Genomic DNA, 20200 nt, shown 5'->3' on the forward strand with positions numbered 1-20200 from the left:
GTATGTAAACCGGATTCCCCCGGGGAAATTTTTACGTCCGTTCTCTCTTTTTGCGATTTATCCTTTGTCGACCTGAATAACTATCACTCGGGTCTATTACAGGTTCGCTGTCTTTAACTGAATCGATATTTGTTCGGTGATTTTTACAAGATTGTTATTCAACTGGTGGAGACAACTGGAATCAGTCGTGACTATTACGAGGCGTCGAATGGAACGTATTAATAAAACGAAAAATACTTCGTTGAAAGTCAGTCCACGCGTTTTGCAAGAAATGTGAAAAGATTTCCAATCAGTCACCCGTAAAATTTGTGCCCCGAAGAAGAAATGATATACATTCGAGGCTCTACAAAGTGGAGTTTCCCCGAGACTTGTAGCAAATTTTTCACTGCGACTTGTCTTCCTGAAAGGTTTCTTCTGTAACGAGAGGTAGTCGTTCCCATATGTGAATGACCACTGTTCGAACTAGAAATCCAATTGCGAGCTGTACGTTCGCAATTTCGTTTCACCTGCTTCAAGCACGCCATAGGCGTAGCACCCTGTCTAGTAAGTGATAACAAACCTTCCAATATGTTTCGGTCAGCAACCGTGAAATCAACTTCAGAATACCCTCATCACGAGTATCGAGATTTCCTGGTTTGCATCAGGTGAAATGCCCTTACGTTTCTCTTGTTTTGAAGTTATCCGCATCAATGATCAAGGTCTAAAACAATAAGAATTTTACCAACATCATTAATCTACGTTATGCTACCATACGGTTCTTTATTTATATTTATATTAACTTCTACATTGACCGTGAACACATTAGTGCAATGCCATTATCTGTTTACTTTCGTCAGAGCGTAAAGATAATAAACTGCAAAAGAAATCAGATAACCACGGGCACTGAAAATATTTTGTTCAATGTTAAGAAGTGAAAGTAGCATGTAATAACTTGCGAGTTACGTAAACCATGTTCGAAAGTACCGTACCCATACTTTACGAAATATATCAAATTGATTCCCTCGACAATGAAGTTTCGCACATAAGATTCATTGAGTAGCACGTTATGAATTTATTTGCTTAACGAACACACGATTATCGAGTAACAAAGTAACGAAGTTTCTATTCCTCATTCGTTTTCTCTCTTTCTTTAACCTTTTGCGGTCGTAGCGCGCTGAGACATGGGTACACCCGACTGGTCGGTATACATCTATTATATTTTGGAAGCAGACCGATGCGACGGTTAAATAAAAAATATTATCTCTAAAAGATATTCCATAGTGATCGAACGATATTGTTGCGTTGTTTTATTGTTTCGATTGAATATATTTTCTTTAGTACGAGGCAACGAGAAAATCAAAATTGTTTTCTTGCTTTGATGGCTGAGAGCAGACATACGACCAAGTAAATGGTTAAAACAACTCCCGAAGGATTGAAAGACATCTCTCACGAGACTAAAATAACTCGTTCGTAACGACTCGATCCATTCGGTAACGGTCAGTTCCGCCTGTCTCTCGATCTCGATTACGTTCTCTTCGTCGGCGAATGCTGTTCTAGCCGGCACTAAACTATGATCACCCGCAAGAATTTCCGCGTCTTTTGACCGGAAACGCGCAGGCTGTCGGTTCGCAACTGGAGTTACCACCTGGTCTGCCAGTCCGCCACAGTATGAAAGAGTGACTTTCGATTTCGTCGGGTGTCCCGTCAGTGAGTTGGAAGCTTCATTCGGAGGATGTTATAAGTGTAGCTGTTGAGAGAGAAAAGAGATAAAAAAAAGAAGCGACAATCTATTGTTTGTACCTGTATGCATCAAGGTCGCCCGCGGACCGCGCAGGAAACGCCTGGAGAATTATGTAAGCGTGAAAGTGCAAGAGCACGTTAGGAAAGGTCGGTGCTCCCTCGGCGTCCACACGCCATTTTAATTTTCCTATTCGTTTTCGCGACTCCACCCGCGTTTCTCTTATGACTTTTAATCCCAGAAACGAATTAATTCCTCGATAAGTACTGTTTGTAATTGTGCTTCATGGCGGGTCACAAGGAAGTACCTGGTCGAATGTAATGTACATACCATCTGTAGTACTATGTAATGTAAGAATTTGTGAAATTAAGTGGTATAACCTACCCGGTTGTACCACCTATTACACGACACCCTGTATAAAAATAAGGTCTTTAGATGACAGAAGATGTATTCCTTTTTATCTGCTTATATTCGGAATGTTCATTAAGGATAAGTGCACAAAACTAGTCAAATAACATTTGCATTATTTGAAACATTATTCAAGTATACAATGGACGTAAGATCATCCAGTGAGAACACTATTAATTTAAAACGCAAACATTCCAATTACGTTGCATTTGATGGACACATTATTTGACAGGATTCTGCGTTTCAATATTTCTTTGCATTGATTGCATTCTTGTCGATTGTTTTGCTTTGATCCGAGCTAAACTGCCCGCGGGTCACATTCGTTTTCTTTTTTTCGTGAACGACGAAACTTTTCCATTGTCAGAGAACGAAAATCGAGGCGACTGGTTCCGCGTTTCGTCCAGCTCCGAGGATTCATTGAGTCACGGGGATTCTTAAACGAACTCCGTCTCCCAAGACGTTTTACTTCAAGGTTACTTAACCAGATCTTTGTTTATATCCTCATCAGTTGCGAAAGGAGCGAAAGAAATAAAATACGCGAATGAAATACGCGAAATGGTCCGAATAAAATTAGATAACCGGAAAATGTCGCCTGGATTACGATTGACTTAATGCGAGAAATGCGACGCATTCACGGCGATCCCCAACCATAAAAAAGATAATTATTCATTAATGGTTTCTCCCTCCGATCTGCTTTCGGGTGTATAATTACAGGAAACACATAAAACGATTTGAATTGCAATGCAGATCTTTCAACTACTATATTGACGTGCATTCTTTCCCCTGCGGTTGTGTCGGTTAATGTACAAATAAATTCGAGCGTTTTTATTTGCAAGAGTTTCGTTAAATAACCTAATAACAGTCATTGGTGATAGGAGTGACAAGTATCGAAGCTGAGATGGTCGAAATGAGTCTATTAATACTTTAAGGTTTAAGTAGTTGATTAATATCAGTTTTGTCGAAAGAAAGGACAATATTTCGACAATTTTGTTAGCTTTATCTTCCATTGAAAATTTGCAATTGCAGTTGAAAAGAAGAATATTGCTTTTCCCTTTCGCATTTGTCAATGCTAATGGTAATATTATGGTTACGCAAACGTAATTCCATCGTTTTTACTATAATTTTCCATCAACTTCCTGTATCGTGATATTGAGTGTGCCTTGCTAAGACACTACTAATTAAGTAACTCTGTACTAGTATACGAAGTCAACATTTTTATTTACATTTCCCGAAACATCAAAGCAGCATGAGATAGTTCGAAGTTGATTAGTGTCAGGCTGGCAGTGTTTATAATTTACAGTCTAGGCGAATTATCCTAGTGCATAAGTGAGAAAGTGTGTTCCGAACCGCGTGGTCGGCGACTAAGAAAATACGAAGTCCAGATGACTAAGGTATGAAGGATCGCTAACAGAAAATTAATCCTAACCACACGATGACCGATGAGGGTTCAGCTTCCAAGAAGAGGTTTCGCGAATGTCACGAGCAGGCTTGCATACAGAATTTCAATACTTCTTAGAAGAATCTCGAATGTATTTTGAAGTAAACTAACGTCTACGAACTAGGTAATACAGTAATTAAATTTAATAATCACAACACCTATGCTGCATAAAGTTAAAAATCATTATCGAATCCAATACAACGAAGAATACCGAAACCGAAACAATTCAATCGATCCTGATAACATAAATTCCCTTGTACTCCATAAAGTTCAAGGACCTCGAAGTAATCAATTATGATCAAAAATTTCCATCTCAATTTGTTCAGAGTTCCAATTCTTTTCAATTCCACCTGTTTTTCCAATTTGAACGTGGCCCTGGAAGTGATTAGCTGTGTCTTAAATTGCTCGAACGCTTAAAGAGACATCAAACAGAAGTTCATTACCTGGGTCATTAGCTGCGAAAGAAAAATCGGTTGCACGGTTTACCGTGTTCCCGTCGATCGAGTCGTTGCGTTAACCGTTCCAGAGGGGATATGCATAAATCAGCTAGAAAATTTCACTTCTGCGTCGGTGAACGTAATGATCGAGTGAGCGTTCGAAGAACAGTGAAAGAGCGCGAAAGCGGGAACAAAACCGGCGATCCACGTTAACGGGAGACCTTGCTACGCTAGTATTTTTCTATTCGAAGAAATTCCCCAGAAATTACTTGCGCCAGATTTTATCGTGACCCGGCAGATTTTATTTTTTCGAATTTTCCTGAGTAATTCCCATCGACCGACTGATTCTTGCGGCTACACATTTTGACGGACATTCCCCGCACACGTCACCCAGAAAAAGTAACTGGGACGTGAAATCGCTGAAATCCACGATCGTCAAGGTCTGCTCGACGCTAAAGACCACCAGTGGCCAGGTTTGTCTGTGAACACCGCAAAAACAATCTAGAAGAGTGGAGCACGGGTTTTTTGCAAAGTTCACGGTACAGAATAGGGGAAATAAAAGTCGTAATCGATTACGATAATGGTTGTATTGTTACGAATAATTTGAATTTTCGAATTTTGGAGATCACCTGGCGGACGATAGACATAAACTTTATCCGCACAGAAGCAGTAGTTCGGTCGAGCATCAGCTCTATCTCCACTGTATTCCTATGTTGCACGTACGTGCTCGTAACCGCAAAGCAGGAATAGATCTCTGAAAGAAAGTTAGATTATACAATCTCGTAATGGAACCAAAGAAATCTAGAATGTGCCATTAGCTTTAACCAAACGCGCAAATATTTGCTTCTACTTTCCGATGCGTTTGCGTCAATTCAATCAAGGAATCGTGAATTCGATGGTAATAAATCTTTATGATTTTAACATATCGTTCATGACACTTGATCGTAATAAATCGAGCCGTTTAAGCATATCCTCCGAAGGGGTGACAGGTGGGTAAATCTGAATCCAAGTACAGTGTGTGCATTTTCTTCCTTTCTACTTTCTCGAGCATCGATCATACTCGACGAGGTGGCCATCAATTGCCACCGATACCGGATCGTTGCGTAACGCGCCGGATTTCGCGAACCGTTGGTAGTAGATCGTGCGGGTATTTACATAGCTCACTGTCATTGTCATCAATGGATCCGCTATTGGCGTGCTCACGCGATCGCGTGATCGGAGCTCTCTCGCACGTGAACCTACGAGCGACACGGGGAAATGGCCGGCAAGAAGAAAGCGTGGCAAGCACACATCCCTCCAAGAACGACGTGTTCACTATCAAATTAAATTTTCAAAAATCCTTCGAGATAAGTTTATATATCGCTAAAGACTACAACATATCAAAATTTGAACAAAATCCGAAATGGTACTCCAAAAAGTATTCCGATTTCGCGTGGAATGATCCTTATATGTACCTTGAATCATTTTCACAATGTAGGAGAACAATCCGTACCGTTCATTACGTAATATCCATTACATCGTGCCCGGTGCAACGGGTAATTTATAGTCACGATTGACGAACGCGAACAGGTAGTCGGAAGACGGTAGTTCTTCTTGTTTACTTTGGCTGCCGCGTTACGAGTCTGTCCGCGTGGGCTCGTTTGTTTTGAGATGACTCGTGCATGAAAGTAAACGGGCGGAGGTCATACGGGAGATCGTAATTGTCATGCGAACGTTCGATCGCGATCTCCTCAGCCGGGACGTAACGAAGGCCATCTGTCGCGGGAATGATGTATATATCGTGGATAAATCTCTAAAAACGTTTCTACCGTGGCGAACAACAATCAGCGACGCACGAGGGATCATTTTTCGGAATGCCCTTAATGCGGATTGCCGCAACTCTTTAGAACACATTCATTATCGTGGAACTGCAACGAGTCGTTTTGCCGAATCGCTGCAATTTTGTACGTCAAGCAACGTTACGAAATTACTTGTAAAGATAAATCGCGGGCAGGTTGTAAAACGTCCTGATCTCGGAGTAGAAAGGTAAACGATTTTTTTACGTGATCTAAATTCCTGTGGCGTCCTAGGCAAAGCAGAAAAAAAACGCAACCGCCGCGACTATCGCAAAAATTGCGTCTCTAAAATATCCAATGATCATGCACGAAGTCAGAAAATATGGTGCTTTTAAGAACCTTTATTAACTATTGAGTCTTACAGAAAATGAATCGATGCTAATGTGTCCACGATCCATCTGTATGTAGGTCAGAATCTTTTCAACTTGGAATTAGAAGTCGATAAATTACAGCTGTGTTATGATAATCTCCTCTAAGATCATCAATATTTCCGTAACAGTGAAGCATATCTTAATTGCAGGGATTTTGCGAAAAACGTTGCGGAATCATTTTTTTGAAGTTTAATGTTTGTACTTTCAGGTAGAATGATAATGAAAGGGGCTTAGAGCGAGGTTGTTTTCACAAGCCGAGGTTCAGGTTAAAGTTGCGACTGTCGTCTTTTATCCTTCCGATGCACGCGAAATGGTACCATTGATCATTTGAATTGTCAACAAATTTATAGATTCGCGCGTGATGTGCGATGATCGAACGTAAGATAGAAATTTATTGGGTTCGGTATCACGGCGAGTCAGCTGATTCGGGATTGACACAGTTCGAGCTGCGATAGCGAGAGAAAGGTGAAGCCGACCGTCGCGGTTACACACGTTTTCATTTCGCGCTCTTTGGCTTGGCGACCGCGAATTTACGAAGCGTAACTATACCGATTCCGTTATAACGAAGGAAACGATTCACTCCTGATGGCTTTCTTTATTCGAGCCGTGAATCGATGTCGACGGAATGAGTACAGAAACCGAGATTCCAGCTCGGTTCTCTTACATACATGTAAATTCAGGTACAATAATGAATTAATAATTAAATCAATTTTCAATATTTGGTAACAGATACGAAGAAGGCACATTTACTAGAATGGTCAGTTCGTATGAAAATATGCTTCGTGGCGTTTAATCGATTCCCTCGCCATTTTCTTTTTCATTTGTATCCAGAGAAGACAAGTGACCTTTGGAATCAGTTATATTGATGATCATTTGGAAGTGACGTTGACCCTTTCCATTCGACAGGGATTTATACATCTTTCTATGCAGACAGGGCAAAGTACTTATCCTCCTGTTACAATTCTTATCTTTATTCATCTTATTGGTAACATCGAGAGATTATCGATAATTTTTTTTATCGTTTTCGACATCGGAATTCATCGAGCAATGTAGCTTTTCTGCAAGAATATCACGAGTCTAATGAGCATTGTCGTTTTATCGAAGGGGGGGCCGGGTAATGCAGAACGAAAGCGCGTCGTTCCTAATCGGTCGACCCCACTCGCAGGCAAAGGTTGCGCGTCGTTAGGGAACCGGTATCGAGGCTCCCCGAATCGACGTGACACAGAAACTAGTCGGTGAGTTGTATCGCGATGGTGCATTCACGCGGTGCACATTGCCGTTCCAGTGATAAAAGTTCAAAACTGCAAAAACCTAATTATATCAGGAGGAAAATAGTCGTTTTGTCGATTTATCCACAACTTGCACCGATTTTATCCAACAGCTATGCCATTTGTATCTATTTGAATAAAACGATAATATTCGGAATCGCGATTCTTAGTGATCACATGCCGGTTACTCGAAAATAGATATCTACCTGTACATACGTGTATTAGTTTATAGCGAACCTATCTTCCCGTTTCGACACGGTTAACCGTGGCCGCTTGCAATCGCAACTAATTGTCGTGACGGACACGAGGCAGTTAGGTATACTGGTTTTTGCGGATTCGATCGCCGACGACTCGGCTAGAACACATTCTATCTTCCGTTGTAGTCGCGAAAGTTTGTCGCTGGAGATCTATCATCCTGGGATTATCGATGTGTCTCTCATTCCTAATTGATCTAACAAGTTACGCGGTTAGTTACCGGAGAAGATAGCGTTCGTATGATCAAGCTATAAATGACACGTAACTGTCGCTCCGGGCTTAGATCCAAGACCATCCGCCGATTGGATTTATACGCTCTCGTCTATATGCCTTGGGACAGGTACAACGACATACAAATGTCGGATAGACGGGATTCGCAAGTGGAAGGAACGTTATTTTTCATAACTGGGATACACTGCATATAAAAAAGACACTTGTTGCGGTTTGGAGGGTAAATCGTGTACGATCCATGTCCCCGCGATGGGAATTTGTCAGCGGTTGTCCCATACGTATTCGAAACGCCGTTCACTTCACGATGTCGGGATGAACACGAGAAGGAAACGAGCGAAGAGATTGCGCGTGGTTGACCCCTGGTATCTCCTTTATTCTATGTGTACTACGAAGTCGACGTCGGGCGATTGCGATTTCTCCGAGCTAATCACAGGTATCGCGCGGAGAGATGATAGGAGGATCGAGGACACGCCGTGTGAACTTGTGATTCCCAGCTGTTGCAGGGTATTGATAAATTTAATGAATGAAATGGAATTAAATGACTGAAGCCAAAATACAAAATGAAGACGAAATATTGAAAGACGAGAAGCAGTTGAAAGTTCAGCTTCCAGACCCATTAATAGCGATCCGGATAGCGTGCACTGCATCATAGAATTCGTTGAATTGATGTGTAATAGAGGTGGAATATTTAAAAAACAAAAACGCGAGGATTGTCCGCGAAACTGCACGCCACAAATTAGACGGCTCAAAGCCGCTCTCGTCACCGCGCGCGTTCTACGCAGATAGGCTCGTTACAAAAGTGTCAAAAAAAACCAGCGACACGCTGCCTAAGTAACAAAGTAGCACGCTTCGTTAATAAACAGTGCTAGGAGGATATTGCAACATATAATTGAACGGTACGTGGTTACATGCCCGAAAGAAAAAGGGAGAAATTCAGGTTAATGAAAACGCGTACGGCGGAAATTATAAATCGATGGAAAAATGAAGAAGTCTCGTGTTCCAACTACGCTTTCCGACTGTGACTCGTAGGGAACGGTATATTCCAATCAATTCTCTTGCAGAGAAGACAATTTCAGGATGCTCGGTTGACTCCTCTAATAAAAGGTTTCGTATCGGGTAGTCGTTGATCCTTTACGTGGACGATTATCGATCACCGTAATCACCAGTTCTCCACTTTTTTTTCTTTCTTTTCTCCTACACCGCGGTGAAAATTCCGACTGGTTACCGTTCTCTACGAAGCCAGGCTAGCGGATCGATACTTTCGCGACTCAAGGACCCTTTTTCCGTCGACGGAATTTTAACGTAATCGTGACGTAACCGATAACAAGACGTTTGACTTTTATGATCGTTCGTAACAACGAAACGAGCAGGCCAATGTTCGCGAATTGTCCTTGCTCGCGACACCTTTGGTGTCGCAATTTCTAGCTGGATAGCTCGGCTGTTTGGATGTTCTGTTCCAGTTACTTCGAGAGGAAACGTTCGTCATAACTTTACGACCTGTCGTAAAGTAAACGTCGAATACAGTTTCGCTGTTTTGAATCGACTATTCAGCGGTTTCGCATAACAACTGCTGCTGAATGGCTGGTACTATCGATAACTACACGTGGGATCATTTGAACGTGTCTATTAGGTTCATGAGAGGTGAATGGCTGGTAAATAGTTTGGTGGTACCATTGGTTCTACTTTTAAAACAGGCATACGCCACGATAAATATAAATTTACAGGAAAACAAATTCTAGGAAGAATAATAGCAGGAGCTAGTGTCTGAAATTCCCTGAATGGTTTTTACAGCGTAAACGAGATTAAACGTTGTAGAATTAAAATAAATTGTAACGAGTAGCGATTTGATTCATTCATGGCTCACCAAATGTAATGAATGGTAGACGAAAATGACAAACATCTTAGCCAAACCTGTTCGCAATGGGCAAATGGGTAAATGGACACCACTTAGTAGTGTTTAATAGTAATATGACATTTTTGTCGTCCATGTGACTTGTTCGTGCAGAAATTAAATATCGATACTGACGGGTAACATAGAGGTATTTAAACAGAGGTTAGGAAAGATTCTTCGAAAGGGGATAAGATTGCCACTGAGCAAGCTGTCTAAACGCTGTCATTAAAAGCTGTAAAACTAAAAGTACCGCGGTCGTTTTTCCACTTGTTTTTCGTCCTGTATCGCATAGAATACGTTGTGGATTCGGAACCGGTTCATACGTAGATTTCAGCGAGGAATGTAGATTTGAGCAATCGCGTCGATCCCGGTCCTTGCGAAACCAGGCACACCGGAATTAACTAATCGCTCGGGAAAACAGAACTTGGTTGCCATTTCCACGAGATCATTAATTGTTCACCTTAAGCTACATTTCCATGCGACAGAAACCTCGGCGTTTTAAACTGATTAAATATAAATGTTTTTTGCAATACCACTTGGAATTTTCGTGACTTTCGTTATTGATCCTAGAAACAATCCTAGAAATCTGACCAGACGAGATTCTGTTGTATCGACACGTCAAATCATTTCAAGGTTCGTTAAGGATACTAATTATGGATATCCAGACACTTGATTGCTTTGATTGTTTCTTTTTAATTCTTTTTCATTCGACGTTTAATATCATAAGTAGATATCCGGTCACTTATGAACAGGAGTGTACATGCAAGTACAGTAAGTCCTTAAATTTTAAGTTAATTAAGCTCTACCCTTTAAACATTAAAACGAACCTGTCCAAAGTATTCTTCAGAATCCAGAGCGTTATCTCTTGTTCCAGTTGACTCCCCAATGAACGCCAGCGTTGTACTTTCGGGCGACGGGATGTCTAACATCTATAACAACTCAGTAGTCCGATTCTACGACTACATCTTCCACGATCTCTCCGGTGAGTTGAATTATTCACACTTTTGGTATCCATGAGACTCTATTCAATGTATTCTCTTCCCTCTTTCGATTTTCACGATTGTGCCTCGATTGTTCCTCAGATCCGCGGACGAAAGACTGGTTCCTGATACCGTCGCCCGTACCTGGTCTCACTATTATTTTCGGTTACCTGTACTTCTGTCTATCATGGGGCCCGAGGCAAATGCAGCACAGAAAACCGTACAATCTGAAGAATATTCTCGTGGTATACAACTTCCTACAGGTCCTCCTCAGCTGCTGGCTGTTCTACGAGGGTCTGGACGGGGCCTGGCTTAGAAAGTATAGTTGGAAGTGTCAGCCCGTCGACTTCTCTTACACGCCGGAAGCTATGAGGGTAAGTTTATTTCTCTGAATTTATCGTAGACCTATGCGTCCCTTTCGTACAGGCTGAACAAAGCCTAGCTATTCTGGTTCGACGGTCTGTTACATCTCGAGTAAATTAGATTCGCGTTACAGGTCGCCAGAGGTGTTTACGTTTACTTCCTAGCCAAGATCTCGGAACTGTTGGACACGGTGTTCTTCGTTCTCCGGAAGAAAGAGAGCCAAATCACGTTCCTCCATCTGTACCATCATACCGTAATGCCCATGATTTCGTGGGGAGCGACAAAGTATTACCCTGGTGGTCACGGCACCTTCATAGGTTCCTAAACACTCACGTTTCAGCCCATTAATCCGTGGGATTCTATTTTCGGGGAAGAATGTACATAGTTGTTTAACACTAAAATCAATTCGTACCTAAGAATGCCTCTGATCCCGAAATTCCGCGTGCTTTCTGATCTTAAAGCCTACGTTTTGATTTAACTTCCTATAAATTGTCTAAAGTGAATGATCTCGATCCCACGTATTATGCATTCTTTAGTTCATTTCAATAAGTGATATCGACTGACCGATGTATTCGTGTGTTGAAGGTGTTATCAATAGTTTCGTGCACATAATCATGTACACGTACTATCTGCTAGCTGCACTGTTACCTCAGTACCAGAAATACCTTTGGTGGAAGAAGTACATCACGACTCTTCAAATGGTACGATTCACAGAAATAATATAAATGTGTCTCTTAACATTTTTATTTGATTGTCAAGATTTTTAAAAAGAATTAGAAGATTCTAGTACTTTTCTTAGGCTCTCGTGTCTGTTGAATACAATTTACCAAAATATTTGTTGGAACAATGAAGAAATATCGTCTCTCGTTCAACAGGGTCAATTCTGCCTGGCGTTCTTACACAGCTGCCAATTACTCTTCTACGACTGCGATTATCCAAGATGGTCGCTGATTCTAATTCTCCCGAACGCGATGTTCTTCTACTTCCTGTTCGCCGACTTCTACAACCAGGCGTACGAATCTGCCAAAAAGGGTGTCAGAATGCTGGAAGCCAAAGAGAATGGCGTCGCGAAAAAGTCAGAAAATGGCTTTGCGAAAAAATCAGAGAACGGCGTTGCGAAGAAAACAGAGAATGGCGTCGCGAAGAAAGCAGCGAATGGAAAGCTACAGAATGGAAAAGGAAAAACCGATTAGTCCGGGATACGAAGGGAATGCCAAGACAGGGATGAAAACCGACCAGGATGTTTGCGAGTCGTGGCTGCATTTTCGCTCAATTCCTCGGGCTTCAAACCTCGTGGCATCCGTACTCAATCACAGAACACGAACGATCGGCAATACGCCTTTCGACAGTTCCACGTTCAGGATATTGAATTCATGATCGGTTCTCTAGGTCGTCCTAGTTGTCGACCGACTCAGGAAAGTCGAATCAACGAAATCAGATTTTCACGACGACGAGGAGAAAGATCATGAACCGAGATTAACAACTGCCGCTTTTCTTCGGTAGACCGTCATCGACTGTGTCCTCGACTCACGCGTCAATTAGACATCTTAGCTGTTTAAGATTGTAGATCCGTGGCGTGGGAAGACATCCTGGGAGAACGTAACCAGAAACAAGAAGCGACGAGGGTGTGACTTTCATCGAAATACTTTTCTTAACGTAGGGTAGACGATAGATAAGAATCTGATAACTCGTACTATACCACCTACGGATTCGCGAATATCTCGTCGAACTACAACCGTCTTTGTTATCTCCGAGTAAGTGTAGGTAGAAACTGTAAAATTCTCAGCGATAAAGTACATATTGTTAGTTTAACGAGGAGATAACAAAGACGCGCTGAGTTTGAAAGTAACGAATCCTGGATATCATTATTGATAAGAGCAACTCAGGAGCCTGGAATTCTTTCAATTTCCTGAAGTGTAGACGGCATCTCGGTCTTTGCGACGACTACGACGGTAAGCTTGAACTTCTATAATGTTGCAAAGTTCTCGCAGTTGATTCAAGGTCAAGTTTTCATAAACTTCCAGCGAAAAAGTCTACATAGAGACGTCGATGCTAATGATAACGTTTACACAGAATCGTTGGACGCGTACGCTGTAGATCCAGCGGTTAAGATTTGACAGAAATAGAAAGAAATCCGAAGATGTACAAGAAGTCGTGGGTACACGTTAATTATCTGCAATTAACAATGAGTCACATTGCCTTCTGTAATCATCCGAGACCGTAGAACATGCCGAACTTTGACCATTTTTCTTTTCATCTGTACGCCAAAGGATATTGAAACAATTTCAAAGAGAAACTCTCCTTGCCTCGGGTGTTGCAGCGTCCGAATTTCTTGATCCTAAATTCTCGTTCATGGTCGTCCATGTGTCGAGTGTTGCAACTGTTTCTCTCTTTTCGCGAGTATTATTCAGCAGCGCTGTTTAAGATCGATTCAATATCGTGTGTAGCGCGAAATTTTGAAAAGAAAGAGAGACACTGTTGCGTCCGAGCTGCTACCTGTTTTTCGGACGGTTTGCCGAACTTTTTAGAGATTTGCTAACTGGACACACATCTGGAAGAGAGCTCGATATTATAATTGCAAATGAATGCAATTTGCATGAACAAATGCGTGCAGTACGCGCGCGGCACAGTGCTATTCACCTTTTTTTAACAATTTTCATTCAGGAATATCGGAACACGGTTACGTCGATTATGTTTGACTCGTTAAACGGCTGCTGGCGTCGTTGTCGGGCCGAATTTTCATCGGCGGTAAGACCGAGTGCAGAGTATCCATTGTAATTAAGATATGTTAGCATTAGCGAGAACGAACGGTAATAATTAAGTCCAAAGAATATATGGCTTTAAGCTTGCTTCGACCGTGAACTGTTCGACGGAATCCTTGCCGCGGTAATTCGTCCGCGCTTTCAACTCGATTCCCCAAAGAGATTGCATTCGCGAAATGGTTTGATTTTTCTTAATTTTGATATCGAAGTCGAAGATGAGTTCTGTGAAATCTGACACGAATCCAATAGGAATTGATATGTACCAAATGAAAGGAAATTGTGAAGAATTTTCTTGAGAACAAGTTTAGTTTCGCTGTTACCATTTCGCATCTACACTTTAACGTGTAAACATCCGCGCGCTCCATCATTTTGCTCATGGAACAACGAACCATGGTATGTAAATAGTAATAGATTTTTCTTGTTCAATGGCACAGCCTCGTGAACGAACCCTTTCTTCATAAAAATCGTCGAAGGTATGATTTTATACAGCAGGATCTTTTTTTGTATCATATCAAATATGTATAACGTAACGTAGAATAAAAGTACGTATATTGAAATACGATATTAAGAACACGTATTATACAACCTACGGATTACCATAAAATAGGTGGAATTAATAAAAAAATTTTCATGTCATAAAATAAGTCGGCGATTCGATAGAAATGGAAAGAAATCCGAAGATGTACCACAAGTCGTGGGTACACGTTAATTATCTGCAATTAACCATGTGTCACGTTGTCTTCTTCTGCAAACCTTAGTCATATTTCTTTGATCCGCACACGAGTGGGTACTGAAACAATTTAAAAAAAAAACTCTCCCCATCCTGGGATGTTGCAGTGTCCGGATTTTTTGACCCTAAGCTCTCGTACATGGTCGTCCAGATGTCGAGTGTTCCAACTGTTTCTCTCTTTTTACCAGCACTATTCAGCAGCGCTGTTTAAGAACGATTCTGTACTGCGAGTAGTGTGAAATTCCAAAAAAAGAGATACTGATGCGTCAAAACTACTACCGATTTTTCGTACGGTTTGTCGAACTTTTTAGAGATCCGCTAACTGGACAGCCAGCTGAAAGAGGGCTTGATATTGTAATTGCAAATGAAAGCAACTTATATGTTCATATGTGCGTTCAGTGTGGCCCACCTTTTTTCAACGGTTTTCATCAGGGAATAACGGAACGCAGTTGCGTTCGCGGCTGATTATTTTCGACGCGTTAAACAGCTACTGACGTCGTTACTAGACCGAAAGTCTGTAGTTCATCGGAGGAAAGACCGAAAGCAGAATTTGTGCCACCGGTTATATTTTACAGAACCGCTAAAAGTGAAATGCTATGTGGAAACATTATGATTGATTCAATTGTCCCATTTAAAAACGTTAAAAAATTGTATCCCCGCAACTTGAGTGTAATTTTTTTAATGATACCGTTAGGTCCTTACCAGACCCTTGAGAAAAGAGGAATTTGAAGGGAAATACAAAACAACAAATTCTTTAATACACCGGTAAACATTTCAATAAATAACAGTATTTTGATGTATTTACATATGTTAACTGTGTTTCGTTAATTATAAATATGTAAATTATTCACAAGTGTCACGGAAGACGGTAAGACTTTTTTTTCCTTTATCTACCGTCAATCGTGACAGATGCGTTATCCCAGACAGACATTCGTCGAGTCGCTCGAAAAAGAGGGAGAAGCTGCATAAACAGTATCATTGTACAGAAACAACGAAATTTTCGAGCGAATCGACGAGATCGATCGAGTGGAGGCCGATTTTAGTTGACACAGCCTGAGTCGATTATACTCCGTAACTCCGGTACGCAAAATGGGACTACATACGATATATGGGAATATTCTCTCTGCTTCTTTGTGTCTATTGCAGAAACATAAAACATCATTCACGATAAAACTACTTTTAAATACTACACAGACATCTTTGATAAAGTACGTGATCGGTTCAGGATGTGTCTACGATTCCTTAAATATACGCTATCTTATCGATGCCATTTTAGGTGTAAAAGAAATTCTTACAAAAATATGGTACCACCACTATACATTATATAGCACAATTCTACTGAGATTCTAATTAGAAATCTTACAAAAGACCTTATCAGTTTCGATATAGCAAACTCTCTGGGTAAATGAGAAAAAACTAGCTCCAATGGAGGTTTCCTTTGTTCGAGTGTCTCGACGTTGTCCCGAGACCAGAAGAGCAAAATAATGGCATGTACAATGTCGGAGAGTGATTCTTACATAGGTGATTGCAACTTCGAGGCTTGGCAACGATTTTTCTTATAAAACTTCCAAACCTGAGTTCACTAATCAATGGTACATGAAACATCGTATCATTTAAATCTTGTATTGAAAAAATATCAGCTGTTACTCACAGAAAATTTCAATGTATAGATTAAATTCAATCCATCTTCCGGTTAGTCAGCTAAAAGAATCGTTCAAGACTGTATACACGCGGTAATTACTCTACAGCGATACCATCGAAAACGAAATCGAATACGAAAAAAAAAAAAGATATTGCTATCATCAGTTCGGCAACACGTCCAATCGAACGAAGGAAAAGGTTAAGAACAATCCTGTGAAGCGGGTTCTTTATCAACAGTCACGTTATTCAGACTTTCGGCCGGTGTCGAGGCGACAGGTAACCTAGAGTCTGCTGTCCCATGTATAAAAAGCAGTTACCGTTTGTTCAGTGGCGCGTGGTAATTCCCGAGTGGGGTACTTCCCCCTCCACTCTGGCTTCTTTTTGGGTCGTAAACCCACTTGGCCCGACAGCAAGAGCCTCCGGGGGATTTGGGTTTGGTCAACGCTCCGCAGCGTCCTTTTTTCACAGGCATCGATCTCTTCTTCCTCGGCGTCTCTTTGAACAACGGATCACGCCTATGGACCTATTGGCCTCGATTCCAGAGGAGAAAGTTACCACACTCTTCACGAAATCTTCTTTCTCCGTTCGAATCACACTAGGTCCGTTTCCTTAATTGGGTTCGTTAACCGTTTCGATCGTGTTCCCTGCTACCCATAATTGTCCCTTCACGTACCACATCTTCGTCGAGTTACCCTTTCTCGTTCGATTTACTTTTGATCCCATTTCCTTCTACACCATCGGCGATCGATCACTCGAATGTGATACTAATGACAATTGACAGTGACATCGCGTTGATGTTCGGCTACGGTTAAACCGGCCGGTTATTAGAGTTCTTTCTTCTTGTACGCTTTCCTGTAGAAGTCGCTGAACAGGTAAATGAAAATTATCACGTTCGTCATGAAGAAATAAGTGAGAGCCTTCGGCACTTTGCAGTCCATCGCAAGTGTCATCATCAGATAGCCAAGCATTATGATGAATTGAATCTGCCGACAAGGAATTATCAAGAATTAATATTTATGCGATCGGTGTCGTTTGGCAAGTGAACGCGTTAAAAGATGCGAGGGAAGATTGATTTACCAGCTGGATCCAGGTGATGTACTTCTTCCACCATAAGTATTTCCTGTATTGTGGGCCAAGAGCCGCGATTAAATAATACGCGTACATAATGATGTGCACGAACGAGTTGAGTAGCCCAAGAAGAGCACCCTGCTCACCGGGCAAGAATCGAACGTAACACCACGAGAACACCGCTGTCATCGTGTGATGATAGACGTGCAAAAAGCTGACCTGATTTTGCTTCTTCCGGAGCACAAAGAACACCTTTGGAACGAAAAATACTTTTAAGTGGTCTTCGTCACTCGATTAATTTCCTCAAACTATCATTTGCATTCGAAAACATTAGCTTCGCTGAAGTAAAAATATAATCATTAAAATCTCACAGTGTCGAGAAGTTCGCTCATCTTTGCAATATGGTACCACCAGGCTGTTGCAGATATCTGTGTACACAAAATAAAATTCCGTTGATACGTTTGCAGAACATCCAGTGAAATAAAATTATAAGTGTCATTTTCTACGAAGTAATCGACTCACCGTAGCTTGTACATCTATGTCCGTGAGAGACCGGCTCGAATTGTTGCACTTGGGGGACAGAATTACTCGCACTATGCTCGGGTCCAATGCCTGAAGGCAAAACAAAACACTGAAACTGTCTTAGACTACAAGTTAGAAACGGAAGAATTGCAATTATAGCGAAAAAAAAACATAAAAACTTCGAAATAAGATGTTTCATTTCCGAAGACACAATAATTTGAAATCTGAAACTGTCTCTGTTGAGCTTCCACGACATTGTACATTGACTACTAAAATATTCAGTATTGAAATAATAATATCCTGATAAAATAGATTCGTAGCATTCTGTATGATTGTCACAACATGCTGAAAGCTTTCGTCCGATGTCGTGTACTTCGTAAATGACCATTTACCCTAATCGTCAACCATATACTGAAGATGACTTGAAAGGCGTTATAAGCGATCAACGGCCCATTCAATTGGTAGGCCGGTCTGTTCTCCAGCATTTTCGGCCCGATCTTTAAGACGAACGCTAAATACGTTCCCACAATGCATAACATTGGTCCAGGCGAGCTCATCATAGGCCAGGACTCCACCATGATCTCTGAAAAGTGAGATTTATTCAATTCACGTGCGTCACGCTATTATATTAATTTATACGTGCGTAAACCTGTTTCGAAGACATTTTACAGAAAATCAGAGTTATATAAATACTTAACAAACAGGGTTACATAATTAAATTGAACTAAAAACAATATTTTTTTCGGAAGTAACCAGAAGAACGATTGTATTCTCTCAACGATGACATGGAGAATTTGCATAAATTACCATCGGCCTTACTTAGCTATACTAAAGAATAGAATTTGTAGTTGTTAACGGTAATAATTTTAAAATTATTAATCTCTATTCGAGCGAATGAATAGAATGATTTCTTAAATATGACACGTTTTCAACTGTGAGCGTCATGCATTTAATATTAATTTATGCATAGAAGAACGTATACTTATTGCCTTGAACCAAATAGTAAAAAAAATTAAGTATTACATAAATATTTAATAAACAGACTTGCATAATTTAAGCGAACTAAAAATATATTTTTGCGAGTAACCGATATGTCATTTGTATCCTCTCAACGGTAGCATGGAAAATTTCCATGAACTATCATTGGTATTATTGTACATAGAGATCCTCCAAAAAGGAATCGTAACTGTTAACGAAGGGTAACCCTGTATTCGTGCGAATCAGTAGAGAAGTGTGAAGAAGAAATTCGATCCGCATCATCAAGATTCTGCTCTTTGACTAAGTAAGTACTGACGTTCAACACAATTACCTTTGTTGATCTCCTCGATTTCATTGTAGTTGCTGACCACCAGGCGAATTAGGCTCGTCATGTTGGTCGGTTCTGTGATCTCTCGTTTGAATAAAGCCTAAAATTTACGTTTTCTTTTAGCGATACGACATTTGATCTTCGTCCTATTTCAATGAAGGAGGATAAAGATCAGCGCGCGGTTCAATAACGCATACAGAGACCAAGAGAAACTTTTACAGATACCTAATCAAGATTAATGGAACTATACACGGTGAATCGACCTCGACGAAACAAATGATTCGTCGCTTAACTGAAGTATGTGGTGTAGAAAAAATATTCTTCGAAGCAGTTGGAGTGGCAAGTTAAGTACTAATAGTTACTTTGACAGCACGCTAATTCGTATTGTGAAGGTTTCACGATATCATACAAGTTTTACTAAAGGCTGTGCATTGCCACACCGGTGTTAAAAGAACCTCCATATTAACAATATACGTAAAATTAATTCTTTTGAATCACGTACGATTGTGGATACAACCACTTAGAAGTAACACCTTGTGACTGCTTCAAATTATCAATAATAACCTTAAAATAAATATTAATTAACCCTCGTGCATTGTTCAGATCAATGTGTCTCGAAGTGAATGATTGATTCTTAATTATATCTCTTATAATAACTTAATTCGATTTTAATTCAGGCCCAATTTAACTCAAGAATATTTAAGATCAATAAGAAGAATTAAAGATCACAAGTACGAAAGTCATCGGACGTAATACAGAGCAGCTTACCTTACTTCCGCGAACAGCTCATGAAGTATTTCCGACAGAACAGATCGAAATCCAAAGTTCTCCGGTGGAAATCTTCTTGTCTCCTATTCTACCACGTTAAACTCACTACCGGGTCAGATCCTGCCTCCTTCACGACCAAGTTCTAGACTGGTCACCGAAGTCCTCGGAGACGGTGTTATCCAAGGAGAAGCCGAAGAGGATGATGGAAG

The 20200-nt window shown here is 40.8% G+C and overlaps 2 protein-coding genes across 2 annotated transcripts in view; one reads left to right on the top strand and one right to left on the bottom strand.

The window, feature by feature from the left end:
* LOC107186856 (elongation of very long chain fatty acids protein AAEL008004-like) overlaps positions 1-11961 on the top strand; it is a 55576-nt gene extending 43615 nt beyond the window's left edge. Inside the window, exons 2-5 of the mRNA XM_015574805.1 lie at positions 10726-10833; positions 10934-11205; positions 11328-11511; positions 11780-11961. Coding sequence (XP_015430291.1) covers positions 10726-10833; positions 10934-11205; positions 11328-11511; positions 11780-11919 — 704 coding nt within the window. The 3' untranslated portion in view covers positions 11920-11961. The remainder of the gene's footprint in view (positions 1-10725; positions 10834-10933; positions 11206-11327; positions 11512-11779) is intronic.
* Positions 11962-16477: 4516 nt separating this feature from the next.
* Positions 16478-20200, bottom strand: LOC107186842 (elongation of very long chain fatty acids protein AAEL008004). The gene is made up of 7 exons (XM_015574788.1): positions 19992-20200; positions 19227-19323; positions 18310-18500; positions 17918-18007; positions 17767-17823; positions 17405-17647; positions 16478-17310 (listed from the first exon to the last, which is right to left on the bottom strand). The coding sequence occupies exons 2-7, from the start codon at positions 19285-19287 to the stop codon at positions 17152-17154; spliced, it is 801 nt and encodes a 266-aa protein (XP_015430274.1). The 5' UTR covers positions 19288-19323; positions 19992-20200; the 3' UTR covers positions 16478-17151.

This window comes from Dufourea novaeangliae, unplaced genomic scaffold (assembly GCF_001272555.1).
Source record: "Dufourea novaeangliae isolate 0120121106 unplaced genomic scaffold, ASM127255v1 scaffold81, whole genome shotgun sequence".
NCBI classification, from domain to species: Eukaryota; Metazoa; Arthropoda; class Insecta; order Hymenoptera; family Halictidae; genus Dufourea; species Dufourea novaeangliae.